The sequence below is a fragment of the Lissotriton helveticus genome, chromosome 9 (assembly GCF_964261635.1).
Source record: "Lissotriton helveticus chromosome 9, aLisHel1.1, whole genome shotgun sequence".
Taxonomy (NCBI): domain Eukaryota; kingdom Metazoa; phylum Chordata; class Amphibia; order Caudata; family Salamandridae; genus Lissotriton; species Lissotriton helveticus.
In genome coordinates, this window is record NC_136070.1 from 957,125,064 (window position 1) to 957,144,480 (window position 19,417).

General features: G+C 42.9%; 1 protein-coding gene across 1 annotated transcript in view; it reads left to right on the forward strand.

The window, feature by feature from the left end:
• Nucleotides 1-19,417, forward strand: part of TRAIP (TRAF interacting protein) — a 185,639-nt gene that overhangs the window by 135,977 nt on the left and 30,245 nt on the right. The window contains exons 8-12 of the mRNA XM_078661235.1: nt 3,522-3,609; nt 4,125-4,214; nt 6,569-6,657; nt 15,928-16,083; nt 17,261-17,315. Coding sequence (XP_078517361.1) covers nt 3,522-3,609; nt 4,125-4,214; nt 6,569-6,657; nt 15,928-16,083; nt 17,261-17,315 — 478 coding nt within the window. The remainder of the gene's footprint in view (nt 1-3,521; nt 3,610-4,124; nt 4,215-6,568; nt 6,658-15,927; nt 16,084-17,260; nt 17,316-19,417) is intronic.

The window sequence follows — 19,417 nt, forward strand, 5'->3', positions numbered from 1 at the left end:
GTAAGCCAGACCCCACATCAACCTGTTGGAGCTTTGTGCGATCCAACTAGCACTGAAAGCCTTCTTACCTTCTCTTAAAGGATGGCTGGTTCAAGTGTTCATGGAAACACCACCGCCATGTGGTACTGCAAAAAACAAGGCGGGTGTAGTCATGGGCCCTTTGTCAGGAGGCCCTGTGTCTCTGGTCTTGGCTGGAACAATAAGGCATATCCCTGGTGGTTCAACACCTGGCCAGTTCCCTAAACACCAGGGCAGAAAAACTCAGCTGTCGGTGCCTAGCAGGTCATGGATGGCATTTCCTTGCGTAGGTGGTGCAAAGGGCTCTTTCAGCAGTGGGAAGAGCCTTGGTTAGATGGGTTTCCCTCCATTGAAAGCGCAGTTTTGCTCGTTAAAGTTTCCAAAGCAGCTCTTGCTTGGTGACACTTTTCGTCTCCAGTGAAGCTCAGGCCTCTCGTATACCTTTCCACTCATACCACTCCTGTGCAGAGTGCTCAAAAATGTCAAGAGCGATCGGGCTCAAGTCATTCTTGTGGCTCCGGACCGGGAAAGGATTGTTTGGTATCCCGAGCGTCTGCAGATGAGCTTTAATCCTCCAATCAGGCTGCTCCTTCGGCAGGATCTTCTGTTGCAGCAGCAGGGGAAGGTTCTTCACCCGAACTGGTCAACCCTGTACCTCCATGAGTGGAGAATAAGCGCCGACAATTAAAAGCATTCGACCTTCCTCCCGAAGTGTGTGAAATTATTCTGGCAGCCAGGCATCCCTCCACTTAGTTGGTATAGGCCTGCTGATGGCAAAAAGTTTGTAAATATTGTACAGAGCGGTCTATTGACCCTTTTGCTGCCTCTCTCTCCGACATCCTTTCTCTTGCCCAGCAGGGCTCTGTTCTGGGCACTCTAAAGTTTACCTTTTAGCCCTTTCTACAGCTGCCAGACCAACCGTCGCTCTTCAAGTCCCCCATTGTAAAAATATTCCTGAAGAGACTTACACATCTCCCCCCGCCCATACCATTTATTATACCCCAGCCTGACTTTAACTTGATGCACTCTTATCTAATGTGTGCACGATTTGAGCCGCTGCACAGTTCCCCCTCCAGCTCCTTACAATTAGGAATGCTCTTTTAGTGGCCATAACTTCAGCCAGGAGGGTGAGCAGAAGGAAGAAGAAAATCTCCAACGTCTTGCCCCAAAAAGAGCATTATCGTTCTACCTTAACTGCACTAAAGAGGTCCGTGGGGGATGACCAACTCTTTGTGGAATACTTTAAAGCCAAGAAAGGTCATGCTTTGCAAGATGACCATCTCCTGAAGGGTTATCATCTGTAATAAAATCTTTTACGCTCTTGGAAAGAAACAGCCTCCTGAAGGCCTCTGAGCTCATTCTACCAGGGCTAAGGCAGCCACCACTGCTCTCCAGCGTGGTGTTCTGGTCTTTGACATCTGCTTGGTGGCTACGTGGGCCCCCCTGCACACGTTTGCCAAGCATCATTACCTGGACAATCTGATCTTTATGGAGGGCCTCTTTTGCTGTTCAGTCCTACGGGACTTTTTGCTTAAACTTTTCCGCAGCCCCTTCTCCTCCTCCATTTTCAGCATTGACATAATTTCAGACTTTACCATTAAAGAGGGTTTTAAATTACAATTTATTTGAGTGAAAACAGCCTTTTCCTATCTGCTTCTGTTCCAAAGTTATCACGTTTTATAGTTAACCAGTGTAAGTCAATGGGAGAGATAGGCCTTGCAGTAGTGAAAAATGACCCTAGGGGTTTTTCACTACTGGGACATGTAAAACTTAAATCTACATGTCCTTCTTTTTAAGTACAATCCACACTTCCCTATGAGCCTTTAGGGCCTTCCTTAGATGTGACTAATATGCATTAATAGGAAAGTGTTTGCCTAGCTAAAGCTTTATTTTGCCAGGTCCAAATGGCAGTTTAAAACTGCACTACAGGCTGCAATGGCTGACCAGAGACATGTTTTATAGGACTACTGTCGTGGGTGTACAATGAGTGCTGCAGGCCCACTAGTAATTCATTTTACAGGCCCTGGTACATGGAGTACCACCTTACTGGGGACATACACTTAAATTACATGGACCAACTGGATGTAGGCCAATTTTACAATGTTTTAGGGAGCGATAATAAGCACTTAGCAGTTATTAGCAGTGGTTAAGTGTGCAGAATCCTAAAGCCAACAGGAGGAATGACGGAATCCTAAAGCAAACGGGAGGAATGACAGCATAATGTTTCGGGGAATACCAAGCCAAGGATGTTGGGTCCCACACAGATTATATGAAAATATTCAGGTTTGTTATTCTTGAACCTAGACTATGCTTTTACGGTTTTACTGGCTGCAAAAAAAAATCCAAACTGCATTCCGTGTATGGAGCACCTCTGGCAAAGATACCAGCATTTTAGTGAAGGTTTAATAAATACTTTAAAATGTGAATAAATATTACAAGCTAACATCTATATTTGGGTAAAAAAGGGTTTGGATTATTTTATATATTATCCTTTTTCCACTACTTTGTATGGCAACAAAGGGGTTGGAAGGGAGTGTGGGTGTTGTTTGCAAATATACCAACAGTTGCCCTGCACAGTCTGTGAGGCTCCAACCGAGAGTAAGACACTCCAAAAGCACATGGGGTGACTGCATGTGTTTTTTTATTTATTTCTGAGAGCAGAGTTTTGCACTACTTTTACTAATCTCAGTATCATGCAATGCAAAAACAAGATTTACAAATGCATCGCTTTTGGGTAGCCCTTATAGGTCTGTGATTTAGCCCATATAGGTCTGTTATTTACTTGTGTTGTGCATGTGGGTTGACCCTTATTGACCCACTTGCATATGTTGCCTGTGGTTTTTATTGGGTTATGTCCCCGCATCTAGTTGGTAGACCCTGTAGACCCATCCACTGGTGGTAACTGTAGTTCACTTCCGTTATACTTGTGAGTTGGCCCATAAAGCATTAGGTTGTGTTGTTTTGGAATTTACTTGGGTTACACCTTCAGTGCTTTGAGTGAACAGATGTGAACCGGTTTGAATATGTTAATTGTAGTGCAGTTTATCTGTCCTGCCTCGCTTTACTTGTAACATGCTGCAACATACCTGATGCGACAGCTGGAGCATATCCTCTGAACCTCCGTAATCAACACTGTTCCAACCATGCATAACAAATGTAGTAGCTGCCTACTAGATAATTCAGAAAGCATGTCTTAGTTGGCAGTTCTCAACTCCATGTCCGCTAATGCACGTTTACTGTAATTATTAGCACTGCAGATAATTAATACTTGGTGCAGACAAACGTGTGAGTTGCACAGGCAATACATTTTTTTTAGTCGATTATACTTGCTACATTATATTCACATTGTAGCAAGTAGCCTGTTGCCTCTTCTCTGAAGATTTTGCATGACCAAATTGTAAGTTACATGAGTGTTAAGTTAATACACTAACCTCAACATCTGAATCGTATATTTTTCCAGAAGTATTACTCATCAATGTGATTTTTTGCTGTGCCTTTTACAGAGAGTATGAAAAGCTGAAGGAGGTCCGTAAGGCATCCAGTGAAATGCAGGAGAAACTTAAAAGGGAGCTGTTTTCTACCAGCAATACGGTAAACTAGGTGTCCATATTAGGCATTTGCATAGATTGATCTGTATTTTCCAACTGGTTGTTCACTTAGTGCTATGTCCAGTGCGGCCTCTAGGTTCTGTAGCTACACACTAGGGGATTGAAATATTGTCTTCATAGAGAAGAATATAGTTTTGCTTGGGAACTTCAGGCCCAAGCAGTCATGCTCATGTCCTTCTGAAAATGCAGTTTCTTTAACTCCTTTGGATCTAACGTATTCTGCACTGCACATAGTTCCTCCATTTTCAGATTTTCCATCATCACTGCCACCATCTTACACACACTGCTTCTCCCACTTATACCTCTCACACCAACTTTCAAGCATTAAATGTTCTTGTTAATCTCATTTCTCCAAAGATGCCTGCTCAGTTTTGGGCTTGATGCGTGAGCGCTCCTGGCATGAACTCCTGACTTGCCAATGGCTTTCCTTCCAGTTGTTAAATACCTGCCTCTTGTAGGTCTTGAATTTTAAGATTCGCTTGAAAATTTTCTTTATAGTTACAGAAAACCATCTTGGATTTGGAGAAGACAAAGGAAGAGTTACACAGCACCCAGAAAGAGCTGCGTGGTGCAGACAAAGAAATCGTGGTGAGATGTACTGATTTGGCACTTGTTTGATTGTCATGGGAAATAATAGAAATCCCATACAGGGTAATTAATGAGCAATTGTAATGCGCAGAACGTGAAAGCTCTGAATAGCTAGACCTGGAACAGTAGAGATTGTGGTACCTGGTAGCAGAAACCCTATATTTCTTAAATATTTTTGGCCTATGTTCAGTTTTCTGTGTTCTTGCATAGATTGTTCAGGTGTTTAGGAGAAATGAGCGCTGTTTTACCTTTTATGCCATACTTAGCCCGAGAGGTGTCCTGCAATTTGCAATTGCAAAGATCATTAAGGAAGCATAGTACCTGTGAGTGTATTATGGCTGGACGGAGGCCCGGTAATTTATGAACCGTGCCTTAAAGGAAACTTGCGGCTTCTTTTGTATAAGACCCCACCCTTTACTGTATACCCACATTTTTTTATTTTCTCCCATGAACACTGAGATTAAAGTAATTGTATGCCGATCACTTTTAGATGCTGATTCATTCAAACCATGCAACCGATCCATGAACTCTCAAGAGTCAGTAGTTGTTTTTAATATGTAACCAAGTTCCCTCTGCCTAGGAGTGCATCATATTGTCTCTGTTTTGAATGATCTCATTTACCAATGTCTTGTTGTTGAGAAGTACAGGCCTTCAAAGGTGCAAAAATTGAAGGTAACATATGCTGTATTGCAGAGGGATATCGTGAGGAACCGTGGTATATTTAAAAAATTGATATGTAGGAGAAAGGAGCCCACAGTCTTATATCAGCCAGACTGGAATCATTATCTAAGCTGCCTGAGCCCTGAGTATTGTTCTCGGAGGTTCTAGTAATTCAGTATTATTTCCTGAAGAATCGAATCATTAGGCTTAGAGTGTAAGCAACTGAAGAAATAAAACATCAGATATAAGCCCACCCCCAATCATTTGTGTGTAAACAATGCATTTCAAGATTTTCTTTTGCGATTGTATATTGCCTCCTTTCCTCCTAGTGTCTGCGATGCAGACCTACAAGTGAGCTCTGAGTCAGCAACTTGAATGAACATTATAGTTGGTGTAAGAAACTACACCAAGCTCTCTTAATGCAAAATTAGGAGCTGTAACCTCTATGCTTCCGTTTGCAGAAATTCCACTCAAAGATGTACATGTTAACTGGCTAATAAAATGGTGGGTGTCTCACAATCTGGGAATGTGACAAGAGGTAGGTCTAGTGCTCAATATGCCATAGAAATTAAGCTGCCCCTCACTGTGAAGCCCAAATAGGCCAGAACAAGTCTGGGGTTGCTAGTGCTACTATTAAGAGAAGATCTGCCTTGGCCGTTCGAGCAGCACTCTTCTAGTGGAGGAGGTCCATCCATAATTTGCACAAGAAGGGTTATGGTCTGGATTGAGATAGTGGGCAGAGAAAATGATGAACTGCAATGCAGCCCAAACTAATTACCAGTAGCTCAAATTATTTCAAGCATTCACACTACACTACACCTTTTTGTTGTCTTTATTCCATCGCAAATGCGCATACTGGACTGAGTTGTAATACCATTATGAGATTGTGTCTGCTATACAACCCAGTGGACAATGTGACATGGTCGCTTTTCTTATCTTTTAAAGTCTAATATGTTCTATTGATGCTATACCTTTTTGTTGAAATCATAAACTTAATTCAAAGTACAATTATGTAGGCATTTGCAGTGCTTTTTAATCTCCTCTTAGTCTCATATAATTTACCTGTTCTGATCTTATTTTCAAGGCCATAAACCATGGGTCTGTTTAATAATAATTCACAGCAGCGGTTTCCAGCTCTGGTCCAGAGATGCTGTATCCATGCTATATTTTAAGGATATTCACTGCCTGTATACAATTCCTTTGTTTAATCAAAATATGCAAATGTATCTTAATTGGATAGCCTGAAAATCAGGACTCTATCGTTCCTTCATAGATTCACGCTGGACACCACTGTCTTGCAAAATGTGAACTCTGTCATAAAATAGAAATAAAATTTGAACATAGAATGCTAGCTTCATCCCACTTAAATTATGCAAGAATTTTTTTATTGGATCAGATTTACAATACAACTGACTTAATTAGCTTAGATTTCTTTTTGGTCAAAAACCTCAGTGGCCAGTTGCTTAAAACATTCAAACCAAATTGCAACATTCTGCACCTTTTGAAGTTTAGTGATCTCTTCTGACATTTCTCCGATTGGGTCAATAATTTATAGAGGCATTAATAAGTACTGTATGAAATAATATTCCTCCTAGATATTAATAACACGTCCTAGTCTACTCGTGTAGTAGTTTGGAGAGCTGTGACCCTTGATTTGTGATTCTAATTCAAATGAGTTGTCTTTCTGTCCAAAGAGCTTGAAAAAGAAGGTGGAATTTCTACAGAAAACTCTGAGCACGCCAACTGAAACCAACGAGGCCATCAGTCGTCTGGTATTTGAAAGGTTTGTGCATCTGAAACAAAAGCTCCTACATCTGTCATATTAATCCGTGCACCATTCTGGTCAGCCCTAGTTTAACCCCTAGAAGTTCTCGTTTACCAGATCTGTTTTTATTAATCATATTGAAATGTGGTTTCCTTGCAAGGCAGAATCTGTTAGTTAACCTGGCAGTGTGTTTTCAGTGTGCCAAATGCCTGTTCTCATTAACATTGCATTACTGTGGAGTGTGTCCAGCAGACCCTGAAGGGGTTTGGCACCAAGACAGCGTGGCTGATGCAAGACTTATCCATAATTCCAAATGCATCACTAATGAAGGGAGTATTGTTTAAGGCTGGGTGCCCTTGTGAGACGAGCTTGTGGAAGGTGTCCACCAACAAGTGATCTAAAGGTTCAGTTCACTGCCGAATTTGAACTGCAAGGCTGCAAAGTTTGCAGAACTGGAGAGGAAAGTCGCTCACTGGAATTCTGAACTGGGAAGTTTGTCGCCCTATCAGCAGCATGCTGGTCTGTGACCAGCGATATCTGGCTTACTGCTGTAAAGGAAGAGATCTGTCATCCAGCAATGTCGGAGATGAGCAGTTAGGCATTTTCTTGCATTTATACTTTGCGTTAAAGACAAAGTGCCTTGGGGACACATAATCCCTACACTGCCAGTAGCTCAAAGGCTCAGCATCACTCTGCTGGGAGGGACATCTTTCAAAGCCAGGAAGAGATTCCTTCTTTGAAAAGCACATTATATCATTGGGGCACTTTCGGGACTACTTGATGTATATTTTTGATCCATAACTTCGTCTTTGCAAAAATTGTTACTGTTTTCCAGATGCCAGTGATTGCAGTTTTCTGGTTGAGTGTGCTTTTTTACAGTTCTGTCACTACATTACATTCAAGATCAGAGTTCTCTAATCCCACGAGTCGCTTGTGTATTTTGTTTTCTCTTTCTCTGATGCAAGTGCATATGGCTATACATAGAGTTGGGCCTGATCTTGCTTATTTTTCTGTGGAGTAATGGTGTTTTTTTTTTTTACAGAGTTTTATATAGCGCGAACTTTACCCAAATCGGGTACTTGAGTGCTTTACATGGCACCAGTTGCATTACATGAGAACACATTCATTTTTGTTAGGTACAGGGAGATTAAGTGATTTGCCCAGAATCACAGGATGTTCAGCGTCATTGCCAAAACTCGAACCCAGTTTCCCAGATTCGAGGTCGACCGCCCTAGCTTGACTTGACTTGACTGACTCATCCTACTCGACATTGACTGGTAGCGCTAAGTTCCTGTAGGCTTCCCTGCTAGCCCATTAAACATACAAAGAAGGAGGCAGCCAGACCGAGAAGGATATCCCAGGTGGGAATATAAAGGTGTTAATGGAGTCAGTGAGCATCACATGGTGTGTAGCCAGCAGATCAGCTGGCCTCACACTCTCCAATCTGCTATCTTTGATGGGGCAGGGTAACCATCCCTGTTCCATTACAGTTGCCTAGCACCCTCAACAGATCCCTGGGTCTTAGTACAGCATGGTGTTTACCTTTAAAAAAGGGAAGCGCTTAAAAATGTTGTACACTTTGGGATTTCACTAGACTTTTTGGATTTTGAAACTTCTTTATAAAGGTTTAATAAATGGTAGGGAGTTTGGGCTTCTAATTCTATATCATGGGTTTCATTTGTGATTTGCTGTAGGGCATTCAGACGGTTGTATGACAGTAGCATGTATGCCTTTACAACAAATCTTGGGTCTTTACTACGCATTTTCATGGTAGTATTTTCCTCTCTTGTATAATTAAATGGTTGCCACTGCGTAGTAAAACACGAGTCTGACTTACCATAGGAAGACCAAAATAGGGAGTGAGGTCTGTGCCTGAATGGCTGGAGGCCGTGCGCAGAAATGTGTTGACTGCAAACCCATAGTAATATGATAGCATAGAGTTAGCTAGTGCCATCCACGCCGTGCTGAAAAATGACAAAGCTTTTTACCGCTCGAGGCACAGTAATACTGCTTTGGATTGGTGAAAGGCCTTCCAAGCCAACCTTAAATGAATAAAAGCAGTCCCTGAATCTTGTGTTTCGCTTTAATCAGAGCTGGTCAAAGAGGCATTGCTTTGTCCAGACACAAGGGAGCACCTAGTATGAGTCAAAGCAACACCCTTTCAGGCGTAGAGTTCTGATCCTATGCTTAAAGACTTTCCTGCTAAAATGGTAAAAGACTTTGTCACTTTTCTAGCTCGGTGTGGATGGCACCATGCTAATTCTATGTTTTAAAACTCTGGTAGAAAAACAGACATTTGAGGGGAGCAGTTCTAGGATGTTTTTGATTTTGTAGAGTGTTCCATATAAAGCAGCTTCTCTCCACCTAAAACTTGGGAACTACCCAGAGTTTCCTACTTTCTTTTTTTTAACGCTTCACTCCCCATAACGCTTAAAATACCTAAAACCCTGTGCCTCTATCTTCTAACCCCCCCATAACCTTAAAAATTCTACCTCCGTTTACCTCTACTCACTCATAAATCCCCAAATTCCCCTTACCACAATTTACCTCTACCCAACCCGTAATCCATAAATTATCTAGCATCCTTTTTCCTCTAAATACCCCTAAATTCTGATAGGTACTTATAGCTGAATATCCCTCACCTTTGGAATTTTTGCTAGATGTCCGCTTGGATCTGGAAACTTTTCAGCAGTTCCTCTGCGCACTGGTTGGGGGTTCAGTGCTGCTCCGCGCTGATTCCTTTCTGCGCTGGAAATGACATGTGGTGACTAGATAGGCGCCACTCCTCGTGCTGACGTCCGTTCCTTTCTATCGGCACCACCAGACGTGCTTCTGGTGCTCCCGGTCTTCTCTTTGAGACCCTTACTTTGATAAAAATAATGTTGTTCAGAATGCAAGAGAGAGGTCGCCTATCAAAATTATCGTGTATGGACAACCTATTGAGTTGTACTTCTCGAGAGACAAATATCGGGGAAAACATATTGTGATACGAAAATATTGTGATACAGAAATATTGTCAAGAATATAGTTTTTTTTCAGGTAAGTAATATCATTAACAAGATTGCTGTTAATATCAAAAATGTTTTAATTATATTTTGTAATTCTTAGTGTTTTAGTTCATATATTAATTTTGTGTAATTTGTATAATTGATATTTTTAAGTATAATTTGGTATTTTTTGTGCTTTCTATTAGAAGTACAAGGAGATAATATTTTTGTTAACAATATTTTTGACACAATATTATTGTTGATATTGTCAGTGAGCCCAAAACGACAGGATTTAGGCCACGTGGAGACTGTTGCAAACATAACACAGGGAATCTAAGCGGGGCTCTGCCCCTTCCCTCCATTCACACTTCTCTGAGAAGGTGTGGGATTGGTGCCATACTTCCCCAAGGCTGTCTGCCACTCCTAAGCAGATCGAAGAGTCTCGCAGGTCCATGCTCCGACTCTTTGGCTCCTTGCCAACTCCCTCTGACACACCTGAGGGCCCCACAAAGGCGAGAGGTTCTCCACCTGTATTACCGCCAGCAGGTTCACCTTTGGTGCCAGCTGGACCCTCCAAGCCCCCTTTGGTGCCGCCTCCGGTCTTGCCTCGGTCATGATCCCTACCGGTTCCATGGTACTTCAATGGCAGTGCCAACTTTGACGGCGGAAGACTAGGTCCTAATTGTCTCCTCTGTTGCAGAATCCCGCTGGTACATCCTTCACTGCCACCACGCTTGGCTGCCGTAAAGATCCACTTCCTCCCTTAAATTTGGCAAACTCTGAATTCCCTGTTCGCCACAGATCCGGACAATGATTACGATGTGTGTGATGAGATTGTCTAACTTATCATAAGGAGAATTAGTATGATGACCTGCAGGAGGCTAGTGGCCCTGATACCTCCCCTGAGTTAAGGCTCCTCTCACCTCCTCGATCCTGTTACTGTGGAGAGTGCCTATTACACCATGGAAATGCAGAGGTCGGCTGAAGTCCTTGAACTCCAGTTCCCTACCTTGGGGGGTCAACACCAGTGATCTTACAGAAGTCCTTTAGCCATTGAGCCCCTCTTGCCTCTTAAGAAGACCCTCATAGATACTTCGTTGGGGGCATGTGTCAAACCTTGCTCTGCCTACCCCTTCGCCCGGTCATATGCCACTGCCCGAACCCAGTCAACCCAGCGTTTTTATCTTGTGCACTCCTGTCCTGAAGGCTTGCTGTTGCAGCTGTCTGCAAGTAAGACTAAGCCCCTGCCCCCACCCACACCTCCCCACAGTCCAGAGTCAAAACAGATGGAGACGTTGAGCTGTTCGGTAGAGGAGTCTTTTTTTTATTCACCAGCTTGGCTCTTCGATCAGTGAAGGTCAGCAGCCTGCTGGGGCAATATTCTCATCCCCTATTGGACTCGGTGGCTCATGTCTTCCCAGGGACCCCAAAGATCTTCGTCCTATCCTTGCCAAGGCCTTGCAGGACAGTACGGATGCTCACAAATTCACAATGAATTGTGGCTTTCACTCCACAGATTTCATTAGACTGGTCATTAGCAACAGTGATGCCGTTGCCCCCATGCTTAGCGGCGATCCACCATTTTTTAGGTCTCGGCTAGCCGCGCGGAAGCGCGTCTCCGCCGAGAACCTATTGCTGCCGTGTCTGCTTCCCAGGAGACAATCCTGGCTACGCGCATGGCGATTTGAAACTGCCATGCGCACGCGAATGCCCGCTGTGGTCAGGCGCTGTCTCCTGGGAAGCTCGAAACACCACACACGCATGCGCATACACACAGACACACACACAAGCGCCCATGCACGCACGCACAACAATACAGAGACGCACCCCCCCCCACACACACACACACAAGTGCACCAAGGCCCCCCCTACCCCGCCACCGTCACCGTCGCACACATACATACACACACGAGCATACACACACACGAGTGCACCAAGCCCCCCCAGCCCTTTTGAACTTACCTGGCCAATCTCGGGGGACTCTGCTCTCAGCACGCGGCGCGCAACCTCCTGCTGGCGGGGCGCGTGACGCATTGACTCCGCCTGCCTCCTCTTCCGGTCCGGACGTGGCCCCGCCCCCGTCACAGGCGACCTTGCCTGACTTCCGGTGCGGCCGCGGCGGGATTCCGGGGGCATTTTCTGTTGCCCCCCCTCCCCCCTTTTGCTCCTGCTGCTTGTTTTTCATGTGACTAGTCTATTTAGAAAGCACGTTTTAGGGAAAGAGGTGCGAATCAGTGTTTTCTCTTTTTATGATCATTTAGCTATAGTTCTCGTTGTACATATTCAGCTGGCTGATTAATGTCTAACGTATTGTCTTCAGCTCCGAGGCTTGATGTGCTGCTACAGTGGATGTATATGGTCTGGTTCATTTGTATATCTTGACAGAGCCTTCCAGGACACATTAGTTTTGCCTGGGCACCACTGCTCACTCCAGCAAAATTCCCAGGAGATTCTCGAGGGAAGTAATACAAACTTAGGCACCGAAAGTATTGGATTCGAACAAACTGGCCCTCATAAATTACGAGTGCCATAAATGCTGAGACTGAGTGCCATCTACCACTCAATTAAAGATGCTACTGGTAAACAGCACACACGCACACACAAAACGGGTACCAATCACCAGCGTGGCTCACTGCATGAAACTATGAACTGGATATGTCTACTGAGGGAGCGGCTGGAGCAGAAGTATTCTGGTTGTGGCAATGTGGCACGTCTGACCGGGAAAGGGACAAAAAAAACGATTCAGCTAGTGCCCATTCCTTTCACTTCCAGACCGCTAACATTAGCCACACACAACGGGGCAGAGAAAATACCTTGGCAGAGAATCAAGCTCCCGCCTGGCTAAGCAGAACCACCTTATGCCAGTCCCAAGATGAGGTGAGGGGGAGGAATAGTGGTGTCTCCATTAAAACTTACCACGGAGGTCCTGTGCAAGAGGACAAGGACTTTGTTTCTGAAATTGCAGAAATTTCAGAAAAGCAAAGCAGGAGCAATCACATTAAAGGAATAAGGAAGGCAGAGAATAGGGCTCGGGGGGTAACCTTTGAGGAATGCCAGCGAGGCGACTGGGGAGTGAGCTGGTCTGCACCCGCTTTGCATATCAAGTGTTTCTGTAAAGGGAGTCATGAGACGCCGGATGTGTTGCTTTGGCTGGGGTGGAGCTGGATTGCACATTTTCTGTATCTTGAGGGTTTGATGGGATTACATCGAATGTATAAATCACTGAGACTATTTTGAGGTTATTAATCACGGACACCTGTATTTATTTATTTGTATTTAAAGTTCTTCTAGTAAAAAATGTTATCGACAGCCGCACTTCTCAGACTTTTCACCAAAAGCCATTCATTAGCTAAACTCTGGCTCATCCAACCAAGGCAGACTCTGCACATGCTTAACGTCATAGCACTTCCAACGCGCCTCGAGTCACTCGCACTCTTCCTATCTGTCATTAAACTTTCACCTAGTGCTTACGTGTCCTCTCGCTCTCCTTGCATTTTTATTTGAGGAGGTCTGTACACCTCTGCAGTGAATTGAGACCTCTGTGCCACAGTGACAATCCAAGTCAGAAATTTCCATACACTGTAGCTCTTGAAAGTGAATACCTCCGCCATTATCCTCTGGCTGTGAACAGAATGAGCACTGGAGATCACTGCATGCCACAGCTGGAGCCCAATAAGTAAAGCTCCCAGTTCTGTTTTTACTGATTTTTAGATGTAAATGTAGACAAAACAATGGGTTTCCTGTCTGCATTTATTTTCTAAAAACAGAAAATACAAAATATTGGGGTTTTTATAATTGACTCCATGCTATCATGCAAGAATTCCAGGCCAATATGTATACACCATTAGAGCATAGTAAGTTAAACAAGCATTTGCAATGCAATAGGCCTCGCATTTACATGAGTTTAAGCTACTAGGATTGTAAATAACAATGCGTTTTATTTAGGTTTCAAAAACCAAAACGTAAATAAAAGGCATTGTCATTTACAATGCCAATAGCTCAAACTTGCGTAAATGCGAGACTTGTTGCATTGCAAATGCTTGTTAAAAACATTTATCAGTTGTCCCTCGTATGGACTCGCCTGTTTGAAGACAAGGCAGACTCTTCTCTCAAGTGGTTCGAGGAGAGCAGGGTCACAGCCCGCTCCTTAGATTTTGTACCCCAACTCACCAATTGTATCAGCCATACTGCTCATTTCACGCCTTTGGCAGAGGCTCCCCATACCACCAGCCTATCCTACCACTAGAAAGTGCCCAGCAGTTTTGCTGTTGGGGCCTGCGTGCCCACCACCCCCGTAGTCTAGGTGAACAAGCTGTTGAGTCTGATTCTTTTTCCTCTCCTCCCCCCACAGCCCCACCTTCTAAACCTCTCTAGCATGCCCTTAGCAGAGCACAGCCACCTGGTGGAAGGCAGGATCTGACAATACTTGCAGGGTTGGCAGGACAAACCAAACATCGGACAAGTGAGTCCTGAAGTTTGTGTGGTGTTTAGATGGGCTATGCCTGCCCTTCCTTTCCACACCAACACAAAGCCCACAGCGACTGATGAAGGACCATCTCTCTGTTTTGCGACAGGAAGTGGAAGTCCTTTAGACCAACAGGGCTATTGAGCGGGTACCTGCACCAGAAGTAGGTTGTGGTTGTTGTTCCCGCTACTTTCTGGTGCCCAAAAGTGACAGAGTCCTTGGTCCTCTCTGCCCCCTCTTAATGTATTCCTCCAGTAGAAGAAATTCAAATTGCTAAATCCAGTGCAAAAAATCAAATACACAGAAATGTCCCACACAGAGGACGATCTATCATGGGTGGTAATTGACACATCCAGAAATGACACACAAATGGGTCCTTTAGAAAGAGTCCTCTTTAGAAGAGAGCAACTATGCGTGTTCCGTACGAAGAGTCACATTTTAGGATGTAATGATGACATGCCTTGGTATCCCCTGTCAGAAAAAAAACAAGGGTGGCTGGGCCCAATGGGAAGGAGGGTAGGCAGGGCCACACTAATATGAAATAGAAACAATTGCCTATGCCTCCGAGCTAATTAGAGTACACACTGATTCATGTACAAGTAAACCACAATTTATTAGTTTACCCAAAAACAATTCATGTTTTCAATTTTTGCTCAATTTACAAAAAGGATATTCAGAAAAGACAGAACTAAGGCCACTATCAACCTCATGTCTTAGCCATATACAATTTCAAACAAACAGTTTATACATATATACAGTGAAACAAACATGTATTAGACATTATAACAAAAAGGAAACTTTTTACCAACATTATAACAAAAAGGAAACTTTTCACCATAAATAAATATCACCATAAATACATTTAAAGAGCATGGACCACATGACCTTACACATTTGAAAATGACAAGGAGCTTTGACCAACCATTATAAATGAGAAGGAAGAAGAAAAGCGTGTTTTCAAAACCAATTCAACTACCATGACCTGAACAAGAAACAATCAATTAAATATCAGGAACATTGCCCATTTCTGCATCAATAACATTGGCCAACTGGCCAGTGAACGTGAAAAAAAGGGGGTGCCGACGCGTTTCGAATCCTGATTAAAGACTTGCAGGATTCTCGTCAGGGCAGTGTGTCATGGACTAGATTCACACTGCCCTGACGAATGTGGTTAAATGGGCATCATGAAAAAGTTAGAAAATTTTTTAAAACTTTTGCTCCAGAAACAAGAGGACGTTCTGCTAAAAGGACCCAACCAGCAGTTCCTCAATGTCTGATTGATTTTCAGATTCGCCCCATAAATGCTCCACCATCTCTGAAAAAATGGCAGTCCCTTTCTGTTGGTATATCTGACCACGACTCAGTTGTGGTTGGCTTCAAATTACCCCTAGAACCTGGTCTACTGCATCTGTTAGCCGCCATTGGCGCTTTATGGTGGTATTTTCACTTTATTCTTAAAAAAATCTTATCTCCAATTCCCCTTTTTAGATTTTCGTTTCATTTTATCTTACTCATACTGTTATTCTCTTTATTTTTAACATGGTTGTTCTGTGTTGTGTATTCTTGTGACTTTTTTCTTCTGTGTATGCATTGTTTAAATACTTTATACATTGCTTGTGATTTAAGCCGGACTGATTTGTTTGATTTTACCAGGGATTGAGCACACATTTATTTAATTTAATTTGTGTGACATCTAGCAAGGGGTGGCCGTATCCTTTTCCACACTAAACAATCCACTTTCCTACAGCTTACATATATGATGAGGGGATTGAGACCAATTTCACAACTGTTCTTTTGATGTAAACCTGGTTGACTTAGTCTGAGCTTGACTTCCAGCCCTGCCCCACTAGAACTTCAGCGACCCCGCCTTCACCGCCCAGCTGATGGTGACGAGATTGACCTTGATATGAACTTTGACGTGGATACTCCTGATCACATACCTCACAAGTCCGTCATAGCACCTGCAAAGAAACTCAAACTGGATCCAGTTGGGTAAGTTCGTTCCTGATGGTTTTGGGCTTTGTGGTGGTGGTGTTGATTGGTTGGGTGTGGGTTTTCTTGTCTGTTCTTGCGCTATAATTTTAAGTCCCGCTCCAAAATAGCTTACATATCATCTACTAAGGCCTGCCTGTAAAATGCTGGTCACCAGGTTTAGAGGTATCCTAAGAAGGGTGTCTTGGAACAGTATCTGCCATCCTATTGATATAGTAGGCCCACAGTGAGGTGAAAAATACTGTCTAATTGTGTATTTACAAATCATCTTTCAAAAATACAGATGCACTCACATATACCTTCTACGTTTGAATTGTTGCTTGAGATCTTTATAAATAATAAGCTCTGTGGCATGACCCATATGGCAAGTGGTGATTTTGCGGCTTCATTCCGATCTTCACAATGGGAGCAAGGATTTCTGCTTTCACACGGAGACCTCAAGACAAGCCTGTCTTTTGATACCCTAAAAAACTGTTATTTTTATGGGGATGAGTACAATAGCCCCTCCTTTCCTCCGGTTGACTTATCTTGAATCAAACGGTTACCTGTTAACTGATTGCTTCTTTTCGACTGACCCCGAACAAAGCAGGGGCAAATGAAGAGCCATAAGAATATGACCTCCATCCTCTTTGCCAATCATGATGCTAAACCCTTCCGTTAAGCTCCCACAAAAAAGCTACTCCACATTTCCTAATGTGAGGTTTCTCTGCTTTCCTCCCCATTGCTTCCTTTAAATGTACTCCCTTATAAAATATAAGGTCATTCCCACGCCAATGTGTGCATGCATTTTGTCACATGGTACGCTAAGCACCTTAAGCAAAATGTGTTTCTCACTTGCCTCACTCTTCTTATAAAATTATACCCTCTAGCATCATGGAAAGTGCCTTCACCCCACCCTTTTGCCCCAGATTCACTATCACAAGCTGGTATTGTTGCATATGCTTAAAAATGCTAGATGTGAAAGACTGTCCAGTGATCTATTTCCTCCCCATGTATGGTTATAAAGTGTTGTGCTGGCCACCCTTAATAATGCCTCCTTTTTTGATTGCCTGATACAGGAGGTTCTGTAATTTACTTGGACACACATTTATTCAAAATATCTGTTGTTTCCATACTTCCATAAATTATAAATATTTTTGGGGGACATACATGTTCATGCTTCCTTTTATTTATACAGGAATGTGATGAAATGTCTACCAAAACACGTTTTGCAGGAAAGCGGCAGAAACAAGGTAATTAGAAATACAGATGACCTAAAATGTTTTTTACACATGTAAGGTTACAATGAGTGTAGTGATTAACAAGTAAGATAGCTTAAAAAGTACATCAATTAATCAGCTGTGATGTTCTTAAAATGTATGTATATCTATATAAAATCCTCAAATCAGTAGCCTATTGAAATCCTCGTGTTCTGTGGTATGATGGTTATTTTGTAAATTTGAGATAGGCCTGAGATATAGGGAAAGTGATACGTGGGAAAAGTGTTATTTGTTTTTTAACTTCAGCCAAGTTTGACATATATGCACAAAAACTTAAAAGAAAAATCCTGCCATTAACTTCATTTCAATCATTTAAAGTTTTGAGTAGATTGGACAGAGTATAGGGGTGTGACGCTTTTGGAACGAAGACGCAATTGTAACTTTTTAGGAGTCACAAGGTACTTTTATGCACCACCACAGAAAGAAATGCTGGCCAGAGGCGAACACTACTTTCTTAGTAAATGATATATAAGTTTGTCATTGATTTGTCCGGTAATTTGGCCTCACAAGTTCCTCTGCTCTGCTTCGATGTATGTCGATGCTCTGTGGGCTAACAACCCTGTATGGGGGCTGGAGCTGCAGATATGTGTAAAATCCGGTCCTGACCTTTAACCTGTTGCTACTGATCTATATCAATCTCTGAGGCATTTATTTTGTTGGAATTTCCAGGCTTCTATTTACTTATCTTATCTTTGCATTTATCGCATTCAAAACCCATCAATTCTCTACCACAATTCAATGCAATAAAACATGCTGCCAACCCTCACCTGCGTTGATTACCTACCACACCAATTACCATGCATTAATACAAAACTACTTTAAACACTTCACCTTGACACAATATTTCTGTCAGCCTCCTCGTTCAAGGGTTACCTAGTTTCGACACCTACCTAAAACGGCCACATTCAGCATGTAACCCATCCTGAACAGCTTTATGCTCAGCACTTCTTGCCCACCTCAATACTTCATCATTATCTGTCGGCTCTACCAAGCCTGTTCATAAAATATTGCCTTAATAACACCCACTCATCAATGAAGCACTACCTAAAGTATGATGTGTAGAGAACTCCTCCATGTCTGATGAGGAGACTATTCCCACTGTCACAAAATCATCTTCAAGAAGAGAGAGGGTAAGAGGGAGAGGAGTAGCTGTAACACCTTAACAAGTTGACCTTCACTGTTCCTCTGCTTAGCCATAATCGGTGGTGAACACTATCGTACCAATAAATCAATTGCCAGAATTTAAAGGCTAGGGAACCTGGAAGCCAGGCTGTGATTAAACATTCACAAATGCCTCCATATCAAGCCTACACTTAAGCTCTCCACTGGTTTCCAGTTGAGGTCAGGATCAAAGTTACAGTCCTCGTCACCATCCTTGAAATCGAAGTATGGCAAAAGCTGGAATACTTCCAGAAACTGGATTCACACCGCTTCCCACACAGAAACCTCTCATCTTGGTGTGCCCATCTGATCATTAAATGTCCTTCTAGAGGGTGAAACATGGTGCAAGGTCCCTAGTAATACAGAGCCCTAATCCCTAGTACACTCTCACCCCCACCTAGGGATATTAATCCGGACTACATACTATTCAAGAAACTCCTGAGATAAGCTGCACAGTAGTGGGGAAAACAGTTTGAAGGGGGAGTCTCATTGGTTCGTTATGAGTGTCCTTCTAAGTAGTCACACCAGACCTTTTGTCTACATTCGTACAAAACTATGAGAAAGACAAGTTGCAGATTCAGACCTCAATTATTACAGGCAAAATATGCACAATGTGGAAATCCACATCCTGTTACAAGTTACAAACCCAAACATTTTCCATGTTCGTTGCCTTACCAGGAAAGAGTGTTCCTATTAATTGACAGCTCAATTGCAGTATCTATGCAAATTGTTCTTCTGTCTGTGTTATTATAGAGCGGTTTGCTGGACACTGAATAGAACTATGTTACTCTTGCCTACCCAACTGAAAATTAAGCGGAACGATTGGCGGGTTCTATTACATCACCAAGCGTATGTGGGTCCTTGGATTTGGAGTTGAAATCTGTTCTTTAGATGGTCCTACTCACAGCTAATCT